The sequence below is a fragment of the Macaca nemestrina genome, chromosome 12 (assembly GCF_043159975.1).
Source record: "Macaca nemestrina isolate mMacNem1 chromosome 12, mMacNem.hap1, whole genome shotgun sequence".
In the NCBI taxonomy this organism is placed as follows: Eukaryota; Metazoa; Chordata; class Mammalia; order Primates; family Cercopithecidae; genus Macaca; species Macaca nemestrina.
The window spans coordinates 75,538,769-75,556,472 of record NC_092136.1 but is presented as its reverse complement, the minus strand read 5'-3'; the positions used below and the strand labels follow the sequence as shown (position 1 = coordinate 75,556,472).

The window sequence follows — 17,704 nt, the reverse complement described above, 5'->3', positions numbered from 1 at the left end:
TGGTCTTCCTCCCCACACATCACGGCCTAGGGCTGGGTCCCTGGGTTTCTATTTTCTAGGACCAGATACTCATCTTCCAACAGAGGAGATACCCAAATGAGTGGAGATCCAAAGAATAGGACTAGAATGAAACAAACCCAGCTCTTCCGTGAGATGTAGGCCTGTGAGAAGATCAGTATTGGTGGCCAACCCCTGATTCCTAAGGGGCGCCCACTGAGTCATCCGGACCAGATCAGCCCCTAGGCCCAGCACTGTTCAGTAACACCAGCATGCCACTGCATTATGTACCATACCTCAGGCCCTGACTGCGAAGCAGGCTGAAACTGTAAGCCTTCTTTTGGGGTCCTCCCAGAAGAGCATGCCTCCCTGGGCACAGAGATACAGATTCCAGGAGCTCCTGTTCCTCTCTTCTCACTGGCATGATCCTCTGAGGCAGAATGTTGAGAACAAAGGAACAGGACAGCCACAACAAGCTAAGGTCTGGGCAGAGAAGAAATCCAAACTTGTTGAGCAAAAGAAATCAAGAACAAGCAAATACCAGAAGGGAACAGCCAGAAGTTTTTCAGTTATGAAGAACAGCAAGGAAAATGGTCCAATAGTCCAGCAAAGAGTAATGAGGAGGGCCATGGTACATAGGGAGGAGTAGTGAAGACTGAAAAATAGGTGAGCAGCCAAAGAAGGTGCCTAACAGTGAGGCAGCACCCTAGTTCTGGTTCAGCTAACTCACATTCCTCTCACCATGGGGTGAACCAATCCTCAGCTACCCTGGGGGGAAGGCTTGTTGAAGATGAGGCCTGCAGAAGCTGGCTGGCAGGGTAGTGGACTCTGGGATGGGATACGGACAGGGGCATTTCCCCATCAGCCTCACCCTGGAGATAACTCCATGTTTCAGAACCTGTTACCTTTTTCCTCAAACATGAGCTTTTTTTCCTAGTTTCCTTTGAAAGATTGGACTGAAAGTCAAGTTTTCGTGGTTTAGGCTCACCCTTCAAAACACCCGAAATAACTTTTGCAGAAACCTTCCTCATGTTCAAGTTTTCTTTCAAAATGAGCCTAACAGTTTCTTTGTCTAAATTTAACTCTTCGGCCATCATCCTCACGGTTAACTGCCTGTTTGAACAAACCAAGTCCTTGACCTTCTGGATATTGTCATCTGTTCGGTGGGTGACCGGACGCCCACTTCTGGCATCATCTCGAACATCTTCCCGTCCTTCTTTAAACCTTTTGTGCCAGTCAAAAACTCTGGCCCTTGACATGACTTCTTCCCCATAAGCTTCTTTTAAAAGATGGTGGGTCTCACTTGCAGACTTGTTCAATTTCACGCAAAATTTGATACTGATCCTTTGTTCTAAATAGCGGTCACTCATTCTGGCACTGAAAAACACAGGAACGCTAACAGGCCACGACTGTAAGGAAAAAACGGACAGATCAATCTTTATAGGCCTGCAGGTGTAATTATATCGCTGTTCTTGCTCTTCTAGAAGCCTCGCCGGGAAAGAGTAATTGCTTTTATGAATTTTTGTCCCTCAGCTTCCAGTCGAGGCTGGGGAGATCCGTTCTGGGAAGCTAACAGGGCCAACAGTCGCTGCAAAGCTGGGAAAAATTAAATCGCCTACAACCACTGCATCCAACCAGCGCACGCACATCTGCCGAGAGTTTGCCAATCAGTCAACAAGGTTGCTCCGATTCCGCGGCCCTTAAGGAGTATATGGCGAATTCTGCAAGAAAGGCCTAAGTGTTGGCAAATTAAGCAAGCAAGAAGAGATGCATCGGTGATGTAACGTGCAAGCTCGCCCTAGATCTGCAGAAACCCGCGCACGCCAAACCTACCCGAGCAGCCAGGGTATCGCCTGCTCTAGCGTCCCGGGAGACAGGCGCGCATGCCCAATTCTCTTCCCTCCGCGGATTAGACTGTGCGCAGTCGCACTGCGGCAGCGCGCGCCAGGTCCCGCCTCCGCCTTGCCACACCCCGGCAGGCGCGCTTCTTTGCGCGTGCCCGCCTGCGGAGAAGGCGGAAAGGAGGGGCGGGGGAGGAAGGCTGAGGGAAGAGAGGGCACCCCCGGGCGTCAGGGTGCATTGTGGGAAGGAGGCGGCAGCGTCTCGGGCGGGCGGGAGGTGCACCAGCGGCGGCGGCGGCGGTAAATCCTCCCGGCCGCTCACAGCACTGTGGAGCCGCGTCCCCAGCCCGGCCTCGGACCGCGGCACCCCTCCTGGCCCTCGCGGCTTCTCGCCCGCCCGCCCCTCCCCCGCGCGTCGGCCCTGCCGAGCCGGCCGGCCGGCCTGGCTCCCCTCCTCGGCCCCGACGGGCGGGCGGACTGCCCTGAGGAGGCGGGGAGGGGAGGGCTGGGCCGGCCGGCGGGCGGGCGACGATGCCGAACTTCTGCGCTGCCCCCAACTGCACGCGGAAGAGCACGCAGTCCGACTTGGCCTTCTTCAGGTTCCCGCGGGACCCGGCCAGGTAAGCGGCGGGCATGGAGCGGACGGCCCAGGCCCACCTCCGCGGTGAACGCTGCCAGCCGCCGGCCGCGGGCGGGCTCCTGGGCTGGCTGAGAGGGGTGCAGGAGGGGGGCGCAGCGCACTGCCATCGACCCCAGCGTTGGACCGAGATGGGGAGCCGGCCCCAAGCCATGGGCGGACGGGCGTCCGGGGACCTCGGAACACGTGCGCTGGTGGGGGCTCTGCGCGCAGGGCACCACCCCAAACACGAGGGAGCTGGGGCGGCGCGCGGACGCGGGATGCTGTGGGTTCTCGCCGTGGCTCACTTGCTGTGTGACCTCGGGCGAGTCGCTTTCCTCTCTGGGCGTTAGTTTCCTTAGCTGTCAAAAGAGAGCAGGACTCTGTGGTTGTGGCCATTGGGGCCCTTCCGTCTCCTTGCCACCACCCCCGGGACAGTGTTTCTGTTTTGAGTCCCGCTACCTTCTTTTATCTTGTCATAACTGCTCTCTCCTTCGGACTTGTCATTGCACGGTTCAGGGTTCATTTTATGGCTGTCACCGTTACTCATTTTCTCACTTGGTTATTGTAGGGATAACAGAGGGTGTACGCGTGAGGGCGTGGGAATTGGTATTGGAACCTCTTCTTTCGGATAACCCCCACACACTGACTTATATTTAGGGAATGATAGCATAGGGACTGTGTTTGAAAGGCTGACATGGTTCATAGGCCTGTCTTGTTGGTTCATTCATTTAAAATCAATGCCTATGTGCCGAGCGCAAATGTTAGGTGCTGGGAGTTCACAGGTGAATAAGGGTGTCACTGCTTGCAGAAAGCTCTCAGTCCATTAAGGGAACAGGTACAGCAACGGGCGATTATAATGTGTATTATTTATTAATTAGTTCAATTAATTATTGAAGGTCTACTTGTTGTGAGCGGTGGGGGTTACAGATGAACAAATCGAAGTCCTTGCTCTCATGAAGATTACATTCTAATGGGGGGGGAATAAACAAGTGAAATCATAGTGTGTCGGATGATGATAAATACTGTGGAGAAAAATAAAGGTTAGAGGGTAGGGGAATAAGTAGTATCAAGGGATGCACAATTGCTATTTTTAATACAGTGATTAGAGAAGGCCTCACTATGAAGGTGAATTTGAGCAAAGACCAGGTGAAGGGGCCAGCTATGGAGATACCTTGGGCAGCAGCATTCCAAAGAAGGCAAAGACAGGGCAGCCAGGAGTCCAGGGAGAGGGACTGAGAGAAAAGTGAGATGAGACCAGAAAGGTGTGTGTATGATAGGGGCAAATTCTTTAGGTAGGACCTTGTAGGTCTTGGAAGGCACTATGGTTTTTATTCTGAGTGAAATAGGAAGTCATTGAAGGGTTTAGAGCAGAGACTTAAATTTTAACAGGATCAGTGGCTGCTCGTTAGATTGTGGGGTGAAAGGTGAAAGCCGGAAGACCAGTTAAAAGGCTGTTGGAATAATCCAGATTAGTAGAGGAGGAGGTGGTAAATTTGAGATATGGTTTGAAGGTGAAGCCCACAGGATTTGCTAATGGTTTGGAGGTAGATTGTAAAAGAAAAAGAGAACTCAAGGCGACTTCAAGATTTTAAAAACCTATGTTGATCAGGTTGGTCTTGAACTCCTGGCTTCAAGCAATCCTCCTGTTTCAGTCTCCCAAAGTGCTAGAACAGGCTCTGAGCCACCACACCCAGCCGACTTCAAGATTTTTAACGCGAGCATTTGCTGAGATAGGGAACACTGGAAAGAGCAGGTTTGGTAGGGGAATACTAAAAGTTTGGGTTTGAGAGGCCTGATAGACATTCAAGAATAGATGTCTAGGCCGGGCATGGTGGCTCACACCTGTAATCCCAGCACTTTGGGATGCCGAAGCAGGCGGATCACTTGAGGTCAGGAGTTCGAGACCAGCATGGCCAACATAGCGAAATCCTGTCTCTCTTAAAAAATACAAAAATTTGCTAAGCATGGTGATACATGCCTGTCCAGCTAGCTACTCAGGAGGCTAAGACATGAGAATTGCTTAAACCCGGGAGGCAGAGGTTGCAGTGAGCCGAGATCGTGCCACTGCGCTCCCGTCTGGGTGACAGAGCAAGATCCGTCTCAAGAAAAAAAGAATAGATGTCTTTCTTCATACCATATACAGAAATGAACTCCAAGTGGCCTATACTTTTATTTAGATCAAAGGCCTGAATATAAGAGCTGTATCATTAAACTTTTAGAAAAAATACAGCTAAATCTTCATGACTTTAGATTTGGCAGTACATTCTTGTTTGTTTTTTGTTTTTTTGAGACAGAGTCTTACTCTGTTGCCCAGGCTGGAGTGCAGTGGCACGGTCTCAGCTCACTGCAACCTCCGCCATTGGGGTTCAAGCAATTCTACTCACTCAGCCTCCCAAGTAGCTGGAATTACAGGCGCCCATCACCATGCCTGGCTAATTTTTAAATTTTTTTTAGTAGAGACGGGGTTTTGCCATGTTGGCCAGGCTGGTCTCGAACTCCTGACCTCAGGTGATCCGCCCACCTTGGCCTCCCAAAGTGCTGGGATTACAGGCATGAGCCACCATGCCTGGTTGGCGCCACATTCTTAGATATGACACCAAAATACATGCAGTAAAAACAAAAATAGACTAATTGGACTTCATCAAATTTAAACTTCTGTGTATCAAAGGACGTTACCAAGAAAGTGAAAAGAATGGAAGAAGGTACTTGCAAATTATACATTTGGGGTCTAGTATCCAGAATATATAATGAACTCTTTCAATTCAGCAACAAAAAGACAACCCAATTTTAAAATAAGCAAAGGACTTCTTTTTTTAAGCAAAAGATACAAATGGCCAAAAAGCACATGAAAAGATGCTGAACATTACTCATTATTAGAGAAGTTCAAATCAAAACCACAAGTGGCAGTTAGACGTAGAATTACCGTGTGTCCCAGCAATTCCATTCCTAGGCGTATATCCAAAAGAATTGCAAACTGGTATTCAAAAAAACCAAATGTACACACATTCATAGCAGCACTATTCACAATAGTCAAAAGGTAGAAACAAGCCATGTTTATCAGTGCATGAATGGATAAACAAAATGTATATCAATACAATGAAATATTAGCCATGAAAAGGAATGAAGTGCCAGTACATGCTACGGTATGGGTGAACCTCAGAAACATTATGCTAAGTGAAAGAAGCCAGATACAAAAGCTTATATGTTGTATGATTCTATTATATGAAATATCCAGAATAAGTAAATCCAGAGAGACAGAAAGCGTTATCAGTGGTTGCCTGGGGCTGGGAGAAAGGGTATGGTTTTGATTTGAACTTCTCTAATAACGAGCGATGTTCAGCATCTTTTCATGTGCTTTTTAGCCATTCATATCTTTTATATAAAGAAAGAAGTCCTTTGCCTATTTTAAATTTGAGTTGTCTTTTTGTTGCTGAATTGTAAGAGTATTTTATATATTCTGGATACTAGACATACAGGGTTTCCTTTTGAGGTGATGAAAATGTTTTAGAATTAGGTGGTGGTGATGGTTGCAGAACATGATGAATGTATTAATTGCCATTCAGTTTTTTACTTTAAAATGGTTAATTTTATGTTATGAGAATTTCACCTCAAAGAAAATAGATGTCTTAAAGAGAGAGTAGGATATACAAGTCTGAAATTCAGAGACTTTCAGACTGGAAATTGTAAATATGGGTGTTCTCAGTTGATAGAGGGTATTTAAAGCCATGGTACGGGTTAAGGTTATCTAAGGAGTGAGCAAAGAGTGGATCTGAGGATTGAGTTGTGGGGCATTCCCAGTGTTTTAAGTTCTGAGGCATGGGAAAGAACTCGCTCAGTAGAGTGAGGAGTAGCCGTTGGGTTCCATGGAAACAGAGGAGCGGAGCATCTTAGTCTGACTTGGCCTTGCCCCATTATGCATTATCTTCCTTTTTCCCAAATTTTAGTCCAAAGACATTCTTACAGATTTATTGCACTTCCATAATGAGGGCACCCCTAGTCAGTTCGGGACCACAGGTAATTTGTGTTAATATGTTGTGAATCCTGTTTTTACTACACTCCTTAAGGGGAATATGGTCTATAGGGGGCTACAGTTTCAGATTTGAAAGAAGTTTTTAGATCTAGTGAAATCTCACTTGAAATACTGGAATTTTCTCAATAATAGTGACTTTTAGTCATTTTTAGGGTTATTATCCTTTTGAGAATCTAACATAAGGACTCTTACCTGAAAAAACAAAAACAAACATAGACACAATTTAGCATTCGAAGACAAAGGTGTTTATGGACCTTTATAGGCCCTGTGCGTTCCTGACAGATGGGCATCTCTGCCCTGGCTAAAACACCTCTAATGACAGTCCTCCCCTTTGTGAGAAGACACCTGATGATCCTGGACAACTTTGGCTGTTGTTTCTTCCCTGTATTGAGTGGACATCTGCCTCCTGTAATTGAGGCCTTGGAGGTCCTGGTTTTGTCCCCAGGATCATGCTAAGTCTGTGCCCTTTTCAGTGTTAGACTCCTTTGAATGCTTCAAGACCAAATCATGAATTTCTTTTTAAAAAGATGTTTATTGAGATACAATTCACATATAGTTCACCCATGTAAAGTGTACGACTTGGGATATGTACATTAATTTTTAAAATTTTGGTAAAATACATGCAACAAAATTTGCTATTTTAATCTTTAAATGTGCAATTCAGTGGCATTAATTACATTGACAGTGTTGTGCAGTCTTCTCCACTATTTCCAAAACTTTTTCATTATCCCAAACAAAAACTGTAACCATCAGGCAATAACCTCCCATTCCCCTGCCCTTCCAGCATTTGGTAACCTCAAATCCACTTTCAGTCTTTATAAATTTGACTGTTCTAGGTTCCTCCTATAGGTGGAATCATACAATATTTCTCCTTTTATGTCTGGCTTAACATAATATGTTCAAGGTCTTTTTATCCAAATGAGACCTCCTTGTACTACATAATTTCAAGTTCTACTGTATTTGATAGTTTCCTTTTCACTGTGCCCAGAGTTATTTATAACAAAGAAGTAGTTTCCAGAGATGTTATTGAATTATAACAGTGTTTTTAGGGTTATTAGTTCTAAACCCCACCCACATCTTTTCTTCCGTAAACAGGTTGTAGGGAAGGTTGATAAAAGGAGACACTGCCAATCTAGTCTTCAAATGTTAGCATTGTTAACTAACAATAAAGATGAATATATTTAATGCTATTAAAACAGTACATTTCTCAGTCATCAGTTATAAATCCCATGCATGCTTTTAGAAAAAGCTATTTAGAAATAATTTAAACTTCAAGAGTAATTAATAAAGTGTATGGTGTGGAATTTACATACCATAATAGTTCTTACTGTTTTAGAAAAAGTGGCATTAATATGCTTCTTTTTTTAAAAAGTGAAATAATATAATCAACCCAGCTTAGGTCAGTGACAGGGTTTAAGTAAAAACAAACAAACAAACAAAAAACAACTGCCTAAATCTTGATTGCTCCAGCAGGGTGGCTTGCCTAATGCCAAGGCTTGCCACTTTGAGGCAGCTCACAGTGGAGCTTTTCCTAAACCAGGAGAAGGTGCAGGTAGAGCTAATGAATTGCTTTGATTAGAGTGAGTTGGGTGTTGAAGCTCTCTTCTTCCTCTTCAGGCAGCTAGTACTAACTCACCCAAGATGGGTGAGGGCTTCCAAGGTTCTTCTGGCAGTTTAATCAAGGCTGATTGAGAGTTGATGTACTCTACTTTGTGAAATGTAAAATCAGTGGTTTTCTGGGGACTCAGGAGGGTGCCTATTTGGGCTGCTATAGCAAAATACCTTAGACTGGGTGATTTTTAAACAACAGAAATTTGTTTCTTATAGTTCTGGAAGCTGGGAAGTCCAAGATGAAGTCACCAGCAGATTTGACATCTGGTGAGGGCTCGCTCTCGGCTTCTTAGATGGTACCTTCTTGTTGTGTTCTCACATGGCGGAAGGGGCAAATAAGGCTTCCCCTTCATGACCTAAGTCACCTCCCAGATGCGCCACCTCCCAACACCACTGCACTGGGGATTGTTTCAATATGAATTTTGAGGGGACGCAGACATTCAGACCATAGCAGCCCCCAAGACCCTTTCAGGGAGTCCACAATGTCAAAACTATTTTCATAATAACACTGATACTATTTCCATTTTTCATATTCGGTCTCTCAGGAGTGGACAGTGGAATATTTGGAGTGCTACATAACATGATGGCATCATTATTTTGATAAATTGTGTATTGTGTCTTCTAGAATTTTCTAAATATGATTATTCAGATCTGGGTGTTTGATAGACATTTTCTCAGAAATAAACAAGCCTGCCACTTCAAGGAGAACAACTGATAATTTGAGCATTCAAGTTGAAAATTAGAATTTTGGAAAATTTATTGCCACTGTGAGCTTGGCAGCTCTCTAATACTTGAAGACTTTTCTGGTGAGATCACTGATGATACTGATGTGGGTTTTTTCTACATATTGTATAATTAATTGCGTTAACATTTATATGGTATGTATAACTCACTGAACTAATATTTTCCAAATGACCAATTTATGGTTTTACAGAGACATACATGGATAAAAGATCTATTTGAAGTGCAAGATAGACTGGGATTTTTTATGTACTAGGGCATGAAAAAGCTCATTGGTCTGGTCTCAGATTTCACATTTCAACTAATCTTGAAGAAACTACCACTTGTGGAGAATTCACAATTATATGGAAAAAAGAGGAGTATTGTAATAACCTTTTTAACTGCATATCATTATGAGGCTAGATTTTCTTCATATATTTCAACCAAAACAACATATAGTAATAGATTAAATACAGAAGCAGATGTGAAAATCTAGCTGTGTTCTGTTAAGCTGGACGGAAGAGATTTGCAAAAATGAAGCAGTGTAATTTTTCTCACTAGATGTTTTTGTTTTGGAAAACGTAATTTTTTATTAAAACATTATTTATGTTAACATATTATAAGGTTGGTATTTTAATGAATTAATGAATATTTTAAAAATTTCTCTGATAAATGTTGTTAGGTAAAATCCACATAAACAAAAGGTCTTTGGAGTCCTCAATAATGTAATAGTGCAGAGGAATCTGGGGACTATGAAGTTTGAGAATTGCTGCTCTAAAACGTGAGCAGCAGATTTCAAACTTTTTTTTTTTGAGGGGTCTTGCTCTGTCACTCAGGCTGGAGTGCAGTGGCAGGAGCATGGCTCATGGCTCACTGCAGCCCTAACCTCCTGGGCTCAAGTGATCTTCCAGCCTCAGCCACCCAAGTACCTGGGACTATAGGTGCCCGTCACAACCCCCGGCTAATTTTGTTTTTAAATTTTTTGTAGAGACAGGGTCTCACCACGTTGCCCAGGCTGGTCTTGAACTCCTAAACTGAAGCAATCCCCCCTTGTTCAGCCTTCCAAAGTGGTAGGATAACAGGTGTGAGACACCATGCCCAGCCTGAAGTACTTTCATATCAACTTATTTAATCTTTCAAGCAATGCTGTGAGTTGTAATAATAGTACTTCTTTTTTTTTCCTTTTTTTTTTTTTGAGACAGTGTCTCACTGTCACCCAGGCTAAAGTGCAATGACACGATCTCCACTCATTGCAACCTCTGCCTCCTGCGCTCAAGCAATTCTCCTGCCTTATGCTCCCAAGTAGCTGAGACTGCAGGTACATACCACCATGCTTGGCTAATTTTTGTATTTTTTGTAGAAACAGGATTTCGCCATGTTGCCCAGGCTGGAACAGTATTTATATACTGTATTCTTTGTGACAGACACTGCTCTGTTATATTTCTCTGTTATATATACATTATTTCATGTTACCCTTGCAGTAAATTTTGAGGTAGTCCTTGCTTTACAGATGACCAAAGTAGGTACAGAGAGGTTAGCTAACTTTTTAAAAGGCCCTATAGGAATGTCTAAAACCTTAAGAGTAGGACGGGATAAAATATGTATTATCCAAACTTATTTGACCATGGAAACTTGTTTTTTGTTTGTTTGTTTGTTTTGTTTGTTTTGTGTTTTTTTTTTTTTTTTTTTTTTGGAGACAGGTTCTTACTCTGTCGCCCAGGCTGGAGTGCAGGGGCACAATCATTGCTCACTGCAGTCTCCATCTCCCAGGCTGAAACAGTCCTCCCGTCTGGGCCTCCCAAGTAGCTGGGGACCATAGGTGCACGCCACCACACTTGACTAATTTTTTAATTTTTTGTAGAAACAAGGTCTCCCTATATTGTCCAGGCTGGTCTTGAACTCCTAGGCTCAAGTGATCTGCTTGCCTTGACCTCTCAAAGTGCTGGTACTATGAGCCACCATGCCCAGTCCTTTTTTTTCTTAATGGAACAGTTCTGACTGGGCATGGTCACTCATGCCTGTAATCCCAGCACTTTGAGAGGCCGAGGCAAGAGGATGACTTAAACCTAGGAGTTTGAACTTACAATGAGCTATGATTGCACCGGTGTGCTACAGCCTGGGTAACAGATTGAGGCCCTCTTTTTTTTTTTTTTTTTTTTTTAAAAGGAACAATTCTTTGACCAGGATTCCTTGGAATACACTTTTAGAAGTGCTGCATTAGTAGGAAACCATTGAGGGAAAAACATTAAAAACAAAACAAAGAAGTGGTCAGTGATGGTTGACTAGTGGGGAACGTGTTTAAGGTGTGTACAGAAAGTGGCTGCGTGCAGTGGCTCACACCTGTAATCCCAGCGCTTTGGGAGGTTGAGGTGGGAAGATGACTTGAGCCTGGGAGTTTGAGACCCACCTGGGCAACATAATGACACCTTCTCTCATTACTTTAAAAATGAAATAAAAGATAGGCTAGGCACGGTGGCTCACGCCTATAATCCCAACACTTTGGGAGGCTGAAGCGGGTGGACCACCTGAGGTCAGGGGTTCAAGACCAGCCTGGCCAACATGGTGAAACCCTGACTCTACTAAAACTACAAAAATTAGCCGGGCATGGTGGCGGGTGCCTGTAATCCCAGCTTCTCAGGAGGCTGACGCAAGAGAATAGCTTTAACCCAGGAGGCAGAGGTTGCAGTGAGCCGAGATTATGCCACTGCACTTCAGCCTGAGCAACAAGAGCAAGACCACCTAAAAAAAAAAGAAAAGTTAAAAGTGAAATAAAATCTGTACAGAAAAGTGACCATTGGATTTGGCAGAATGGGGTCATTAGTAATTGTCTTGAGCAGTTTCAGTGGAAAAGGGATAGAGCACGAGCCTCCTTGGCATTGATTTAGGAGACAGTACAGCAAGATAATTGGATGCAGTCCAAATGGATGCTTTAACAAGTTTTGCTATAAAGAGGGTCAGGGTTAAGAGAGTTTTAAAGATTGGAGACATTAGGGTATGTTTACACTGTGGGAATAATATAGTAAGATAAATGTAGGGAATTCAGATATTATATATGGAGAGGCGGAAAGTCTTAAATACCTAGAATTTTCTGGGTGCATATGTTTTCATACACATATACCCACATACGTGTACACTTGGGAGTCAGGAAAAGCTTCCCTCAAGAAATGACATTTGAGCTAAGATCTGAAGGCTGAGTCATAGTTAACTGTGCATAGGAAGTGTATAAAAAGCAGCAAGAAGAATGTAGTAGGCTGAGTAAACAGCACTGGGAAGGCCCCAGGATAGAAGTGAACACAACTGTTTATCCTGAGAGTATTGAGAAGCCACTAAAAGCTTAAGCACGGAAGAGACATTCTCAAATTGGCTTTAAAAAATACTCTGCATCATGGAGAAGGGGTTAGAGAAGGGCAGATGACCAGTTTGGAAGAGATACTAGTAGACCAGGTAAAAAATTGTGGTAGCTTGAACCAGGGTGTTATTAATGGAGAGAAGCAAATGGATTTGGGGAGTCATTCCACTGTGCTAAGGGAAAGTCTACAGAATCTGGAGTATAGGGAACAGAACAGTGACAGGGAGAGCTGGGAAAGGGGAGGCATTGGTAAAAATTTGAGACAATTATATAAGTGGGTATATATGTATATAAATATATATACATGTTCATAATACACATATGTGAAAAGACTTATTGTGGTTTTATATATATATATATATATATATATATATATATATTTTTTTTTTTTTTTTTTTTTTTTTTTTAGACGGAATCTCGCTCTCTTGCCAGGCTGGAGTGCAGTGGCGCGATCTTGGCTTACTGCAACCTCCGCTTCTTGGGTTCAAGCGATTCTTCTGCCTCAGCCTCCCAGTCATATATAATTTTTATAATATTATTCGTGTAAAAACGTATACACAGAAGAGCTACGTGCGGTGACTCATGCCTGTAATTCTAGCACTTTGGGAGGCCGAGGCAGGACGATCACTTCACCCAGGAGTTTGAGCCTAGCCTGGGCAACATGGTGAAACCCCATCTCTACAAATAATACAAAAAATTAGCTGGGCGTGGTGGTGCATGCCTGTAGTCCCAGCTACTTGGGAGACTGAGGTGGGAGAATCGCTTGAACCCAGGAGGTGGAGGCTGTAGTGAGCCGAGATTGCACCATTGTATTCCAGCCTGGGCAACGGAGTGAGCTTCTCTCTCTCTTTCTCTCTCTCTCTCTCAAAAGAAAAAAAAAACCCGAAAAACATATGCACGGAAGATCACAGATGGTAACTGTACATCATGTTGGATTTTTAGAGTAACATAGCCATGAAAATTTCACCGGGATTTAAAAAAAATACAGTATTACTAGCATCCCAAACTTCCTCTGCTCCAAGGTCCTCCCAGCCATTATCCCATTCTCCCCAGTGGTAGCCACTGTGACTTCACATACCTTGAATTAGTTAGGTTTTGGGGGAAAGAGGGAGAATGAATGGAAGCTTTATTGTTGTTTGAGATATAGAACATAAACAGCACCTCAGTAGCCTCTTTTGTGCCCACTACCAGTTGTTACCCTCCCCAAATGTGTCTACTATTCCATCACTGTGTTGAGGCAGGGCCAGACCACCCCATATTCAAAGATTCACTAGAAGGTCTTACAGGACTCAGTATATGGTTGTACTCACAGTGAAGATTTATTGCAGCATTGTAGTAAGGATACACATCTGGATCATAAGGGAAAAAGACACAGGCACAGTCTGAAGGAATTCATGTATAGGCTTTCCTATGCTCTCTCCTTCCCATGAGGGGTCACCCAGAGTCCATTTTTCCCCAGTGGTGGAAATGTAGCAACACTTGTGCCGTGTTTCTGTGGAGAGAAGACCGTTAGAGACCTAGTGTCCAAGGTTTTCACTGGGGCCTGATCACATAGGCAGCCTCTGCCTGGCATGTAATAAAATTCCAGATTCCTAGAAGGCATGACAGGTGTTCAGCATAAATCATGTTGTTTGCACAAATAGTCTAGGCACATTGAGCTGATTATCAGTTAGGAAAAGTTTTATTTCCGTTTACCAACCGAGTTCCCGGATACCAGCCCAAGGTCCTTAACAAACAGGCCTTTCTAAGGACAGCAGCCTCAGGCCTGCTGTGTTAACTCTTTTTCTGAACAATCACTATAAATGAGTTTTGCCTATTCTTGAATTTCATATCAAAGGAATCCTGTAGTATGTACTCCTGGCTGCTTCTGCTTAACATTACATTTGTGAGATTGTAGATAGTTTGTTCATTTCATAGCCAAGTAGTATTCCATTGAATGACTATACCACAATTTATCCATTCTACTGTTGATGGGCAAAGTTATTTCACCTTCTCCCCGATATTTGGTATTACCTCTTTTACATTGCAGTCATTCTTGTGGGTATGTAGTAATTTGTCATGGTTTGTTTTTTTTTTTTTTTTTGAGACAGAGTCTTGCTCTGTCGCCCAGGCTGGAGTGCAGTGGCGGGATCTCAGCTCACTGCAAGCTCTGCCTCCCAGGTTTATGCCATTCTCCTGCCTCAGCCTCCCGAGTAGCTGGGACTACAGGCGCCAGCCACCTCGCCCGGCTAGTTTTTTGTATTTTTTAGTAGAGATGGGGTTTCACCGTGTTAACCAAGATGGTCTAGATCTCCTGACCTCGTGATCCGCCTGTCTCGGCCTCCCAAAGTGCTGGGATTACAGGCTTGAGCCACTGCGCCTGGCCTGTTAATGGTTTTAATTAGCATTTCCCTGATGGCAAATGAGATTGAGCATTTTTTTCATCTATGTATTGCCATTTTTATTACCTTTTTATTATAAAGTGCCTGTTCAAGACCCTTTGCCAGTTTTTATGTTGGGTTATTTATTTGTAGTTCTTCATATATATTTTGAATGCGAGTCCGCTGTTAGATATATGTATTGCAAATATCTGACATTTTGTGGTCTACCATTTCACTCTTAAATGGCTTCTTTTAATGAAGAAAAGTTACTAACTTTAAAGTAACCTAATTTATAAATCTTTTCCTCTAGTGTTTGTGCTCTCTGTTGCCTTAAGAGATCTTTATTCCAAGGTCATGAAGATAATCTCCTGTGTTACCTTTTAGTGGCTTTATTGTTTTACCTTTCATATTTGATCTACAATCACTTGGAATTTATTTTCGTGTATGGTGTACAAATGGGAGTTAAGATTTGTTTTTTTAATGTGGATATTCAACTAACTCAACCCTATTTATTGAAAAAGAAAACTCCGTATTTGCTGCTGTTCAAAGCTACCTTTAAGTATCTGTAGTGCCCTGTTTTGTTTCATTGTTCTGTCCTTCTGCCAGGAAGTAATAAACTTTACAGTAAGTCTTAATATCTGGTAGTGTAATTCTTTCAACCTCCTTTTTTTTCTCTCTCTCTCAAGATTGTCTTGGTTATCCTGGGTTCTTTAAATTTGTGTATAAAAAGTTTTAGAATAATTAGTCATTTCTTTCTCTTGCTCTCTCTCACAAACTTACTGGGCTTGTGATTATATTGAATTAGTAAATGGGTTTGGGGAAAATTGACATCTTTATAATTTAGTGTGCCAGTTCATAAACTTATGTATTTATTTAAGTTTGCTTTAAAAAGATTATTAGAGGTCTTGCGCATCTTTCACTAGATCTATTCTTAAGTAGTTCATATAGAAAGACAGGTGTATTTAATTAGGCTGTCTGCCTGATGCCCATTCTGTTCTTGATTGTCTGAATAAGAGTTGCTGTTGATATCAGAAAGCTGCTTCAACTTAGTTCAGAGGTAATATGTACAGTATTGCTCTGTGTGGAAGGTCTCCAGAGATTTAAGAATTTAAAAAACAAACAACTGTAGCAGTATGGCAGATTATTTTATAGTGAAATAGTTTTTATACTTAATATTTGGATTTTGAAACATGAAATGTTTATAATCATAATGTACAACTGTGTACAAGTGTGATGAAATTGTGAACATCTTAGGCGTCATTACTGTGAGCAGTGTAATACTTGTTGGTCAAATGAAATGCTGTACAATTTAGCTGTAGTTTTTTAAAAATCATAGCATTTTACCATGATTTTACATTTTTAGAATAGAATTAAGTGTCAGGGGCAGGTGTGTTGGGGAAAGGTGGACAATAGTGTTAAAACATAAAAAAAAATATATTGTGATGTAATTATAAAGGAATATGTTGGGCCGGGTGCGGTGGCTCATGACTGTAATCCCAGCACTTTGGGAGGCCAAGGCGGGCGGATCACCTGAGATCCGGAGTTCGAGACCAGGTTGGCCAACATGGTGAAACCCTATCTCTACTATAAATACAAAAATTAGTTGGGTATGGTGTTGCACACCTATAATCTCAGCTCCTCGGGGAGCTGAGGCAGGGGAATCGCTTGAACCTGGGAGGCAGAGGTTGCATTGAGCTGCGATCATGCCACTACACTCCACCCTGGGCGACAGAGTGAGACACCATCTCAAAAAAATAATTTGTGACACTGTTTATCCACGGCAGGACTTTTATTCTCAGAAATTTGAGGGATGGGCCGGGCACGGTGGCTCACATCTGTAATCCCAGCACTTTGGGAGGCCGAGGTGGGTGGATCACCTGAGGTCGGGAGTTCGAGACCAGCCTGACCAACATGGAGAAACCCCATCTCTCCTAAAAATACAAGATTAGCCAGGTGTGGTAACACACACCTGTGATGCAAGCTACATGGGAGGCTAAGGCAGGAGAATTGCTTGAACTCGGGAGGCAGAGGTTGCAGTGAGCCGAGATCATGGCATTGCACTGCAGCCTGGGCAACAAGAGCAAAACTCTGTCTCAAAAAAAAAAAAAAAAAAAAAGAAATTCGAGGAAAGATCCGGTTGTGACTTTAGCAGGTTACTTAATATTTCTGTGCCTTGGTTTCTTCATCTGCACAAGGGAGATAATAATAGTACCCATCTTTGGAAAGGACTTAGAACAGTGTCTGGCTCATAATAAGTGCTTATTATTAGTTTTTCTGAAAATATTTAAGCACTGAGAGGGCATGGATTTTGTCTTGTTCCCTGTCTTCAGTACTTTTTGTGTACTGGATTGTGTAGACACAGTCCCTGCGTTCATGGAGCTTGCAATCTAGTCAACACATATTACTATAGATAATAATTTGTGTTCATAGGAAGATAAACGAATACAGCCTTTATGCTTCCCTTAGAAACTAGTTATTTAAAGAACATCTAATTACTGATTTTCAACAGTGACAGTGTTGTTTCGTTTGCTTGTTGAAGTTGAAATCCTGAAGGGAATGTTAGGCTGTTAGCCTTGTGGCTGTGCAGCTTTCTGCTTGTTCTACTGATGGTTGGATCTTCTCTGATGTCTGGAGTTGGAAAATGCCGGTTTCAGTTCTAATTCTGCTGCTGATTTTGTACTTGCCTCCAAGCAAGTTACTTCTTAACCTTGTCTGTAATTGAAGTGTTGTTACTAAATGATTTCTAAGGTTTTTTCCAACTGTTATTTTGTTATTAATAAAATTCTCCAAATTATGTTCTCAGGGAGGGGAGCAGGAATCCGTTGTTATTAATATATGTTTGCCTTAAAACTGCAGGCTGAAATTTAAATGCTGAGCTCATTTTCATAATTGTGTTTTGGTTTTATTTATAGATGCCAGAAGTGGGTGGAGAACTGTAGGAGAGCAGACTTAGAAGATAAAACACCTGATCAGCTAAATAAACATTATCGATTATGTGCCAAACATTTTGAGACCTCTATGATCTGTAGAACTGTGAGTAATAGAAGAGCTTGGTGTCTCTCTGTTTGTCTTGATTTCTCTCTCTGTCACTCTGTCTGGTTGGAAATGTAAGTATTTGCCAATGTTGGAAAGTATTCCTATATCCTGCCACTTTAAGATGAAGACAGATTTGGAGCT

General features: G+C 42.7%; 2 protein-coding genes across 6 annotated transcripts in view; one reads left to right on the top strand and one right to left on the bottom strand.

Moving 5' to 3' along the window:
* GVQW3 (GVQW motif containing 3) overlaps positions 1–1,912 on the bottom strand; it is a 29,493-nt gene extending 27,581 nt beyond the window's left edge. For 2 of the 5 annotated variants that reach the window (XR_011610939.1, XR_011610940.1), the window contains exon 1: positions 294–1,895. Coding sequence is in view for 2 of the 5 variants with exons in the window: in XM_071075329.1 (XP_070931430.1) it covers positions 903–1,367 (465 nt within the window). In the remaining 3 variants the exon portion in view is untranslated. Of the gene's footprint in view, positions 1–293 lie in introns of all 5 variants that reach the window. The other 3 variants (XM_071075329.1, XM_071075328.1, XR_003015213.2) reach the window with 3 other exon arrangements.
* Positions 1,913–2,072: 160 nt separating this feature from the next.
* LOC105468782 (THAP domain containing 12) overlaps positions 2,073–17,704 on the top strand; it is a 31,802-nt gene continuing 16,170 nt past the window's right edge. Inside the window, exons 1-2 of the mRNA XM_011719123.2 lie at positions 2,073–2,458; positions 17,440–17,560. Coding sequence (XP_011717425.2) covers positions 2,370–2,458; positions 17,440–17,560 — 210 coding nt within the window. The 5' untranslated portion in view covers positions 2,073–2,369. The remainder of the gene's footprint in view (positions 2,459–17,439; positions 17,561–17,704) is intronic.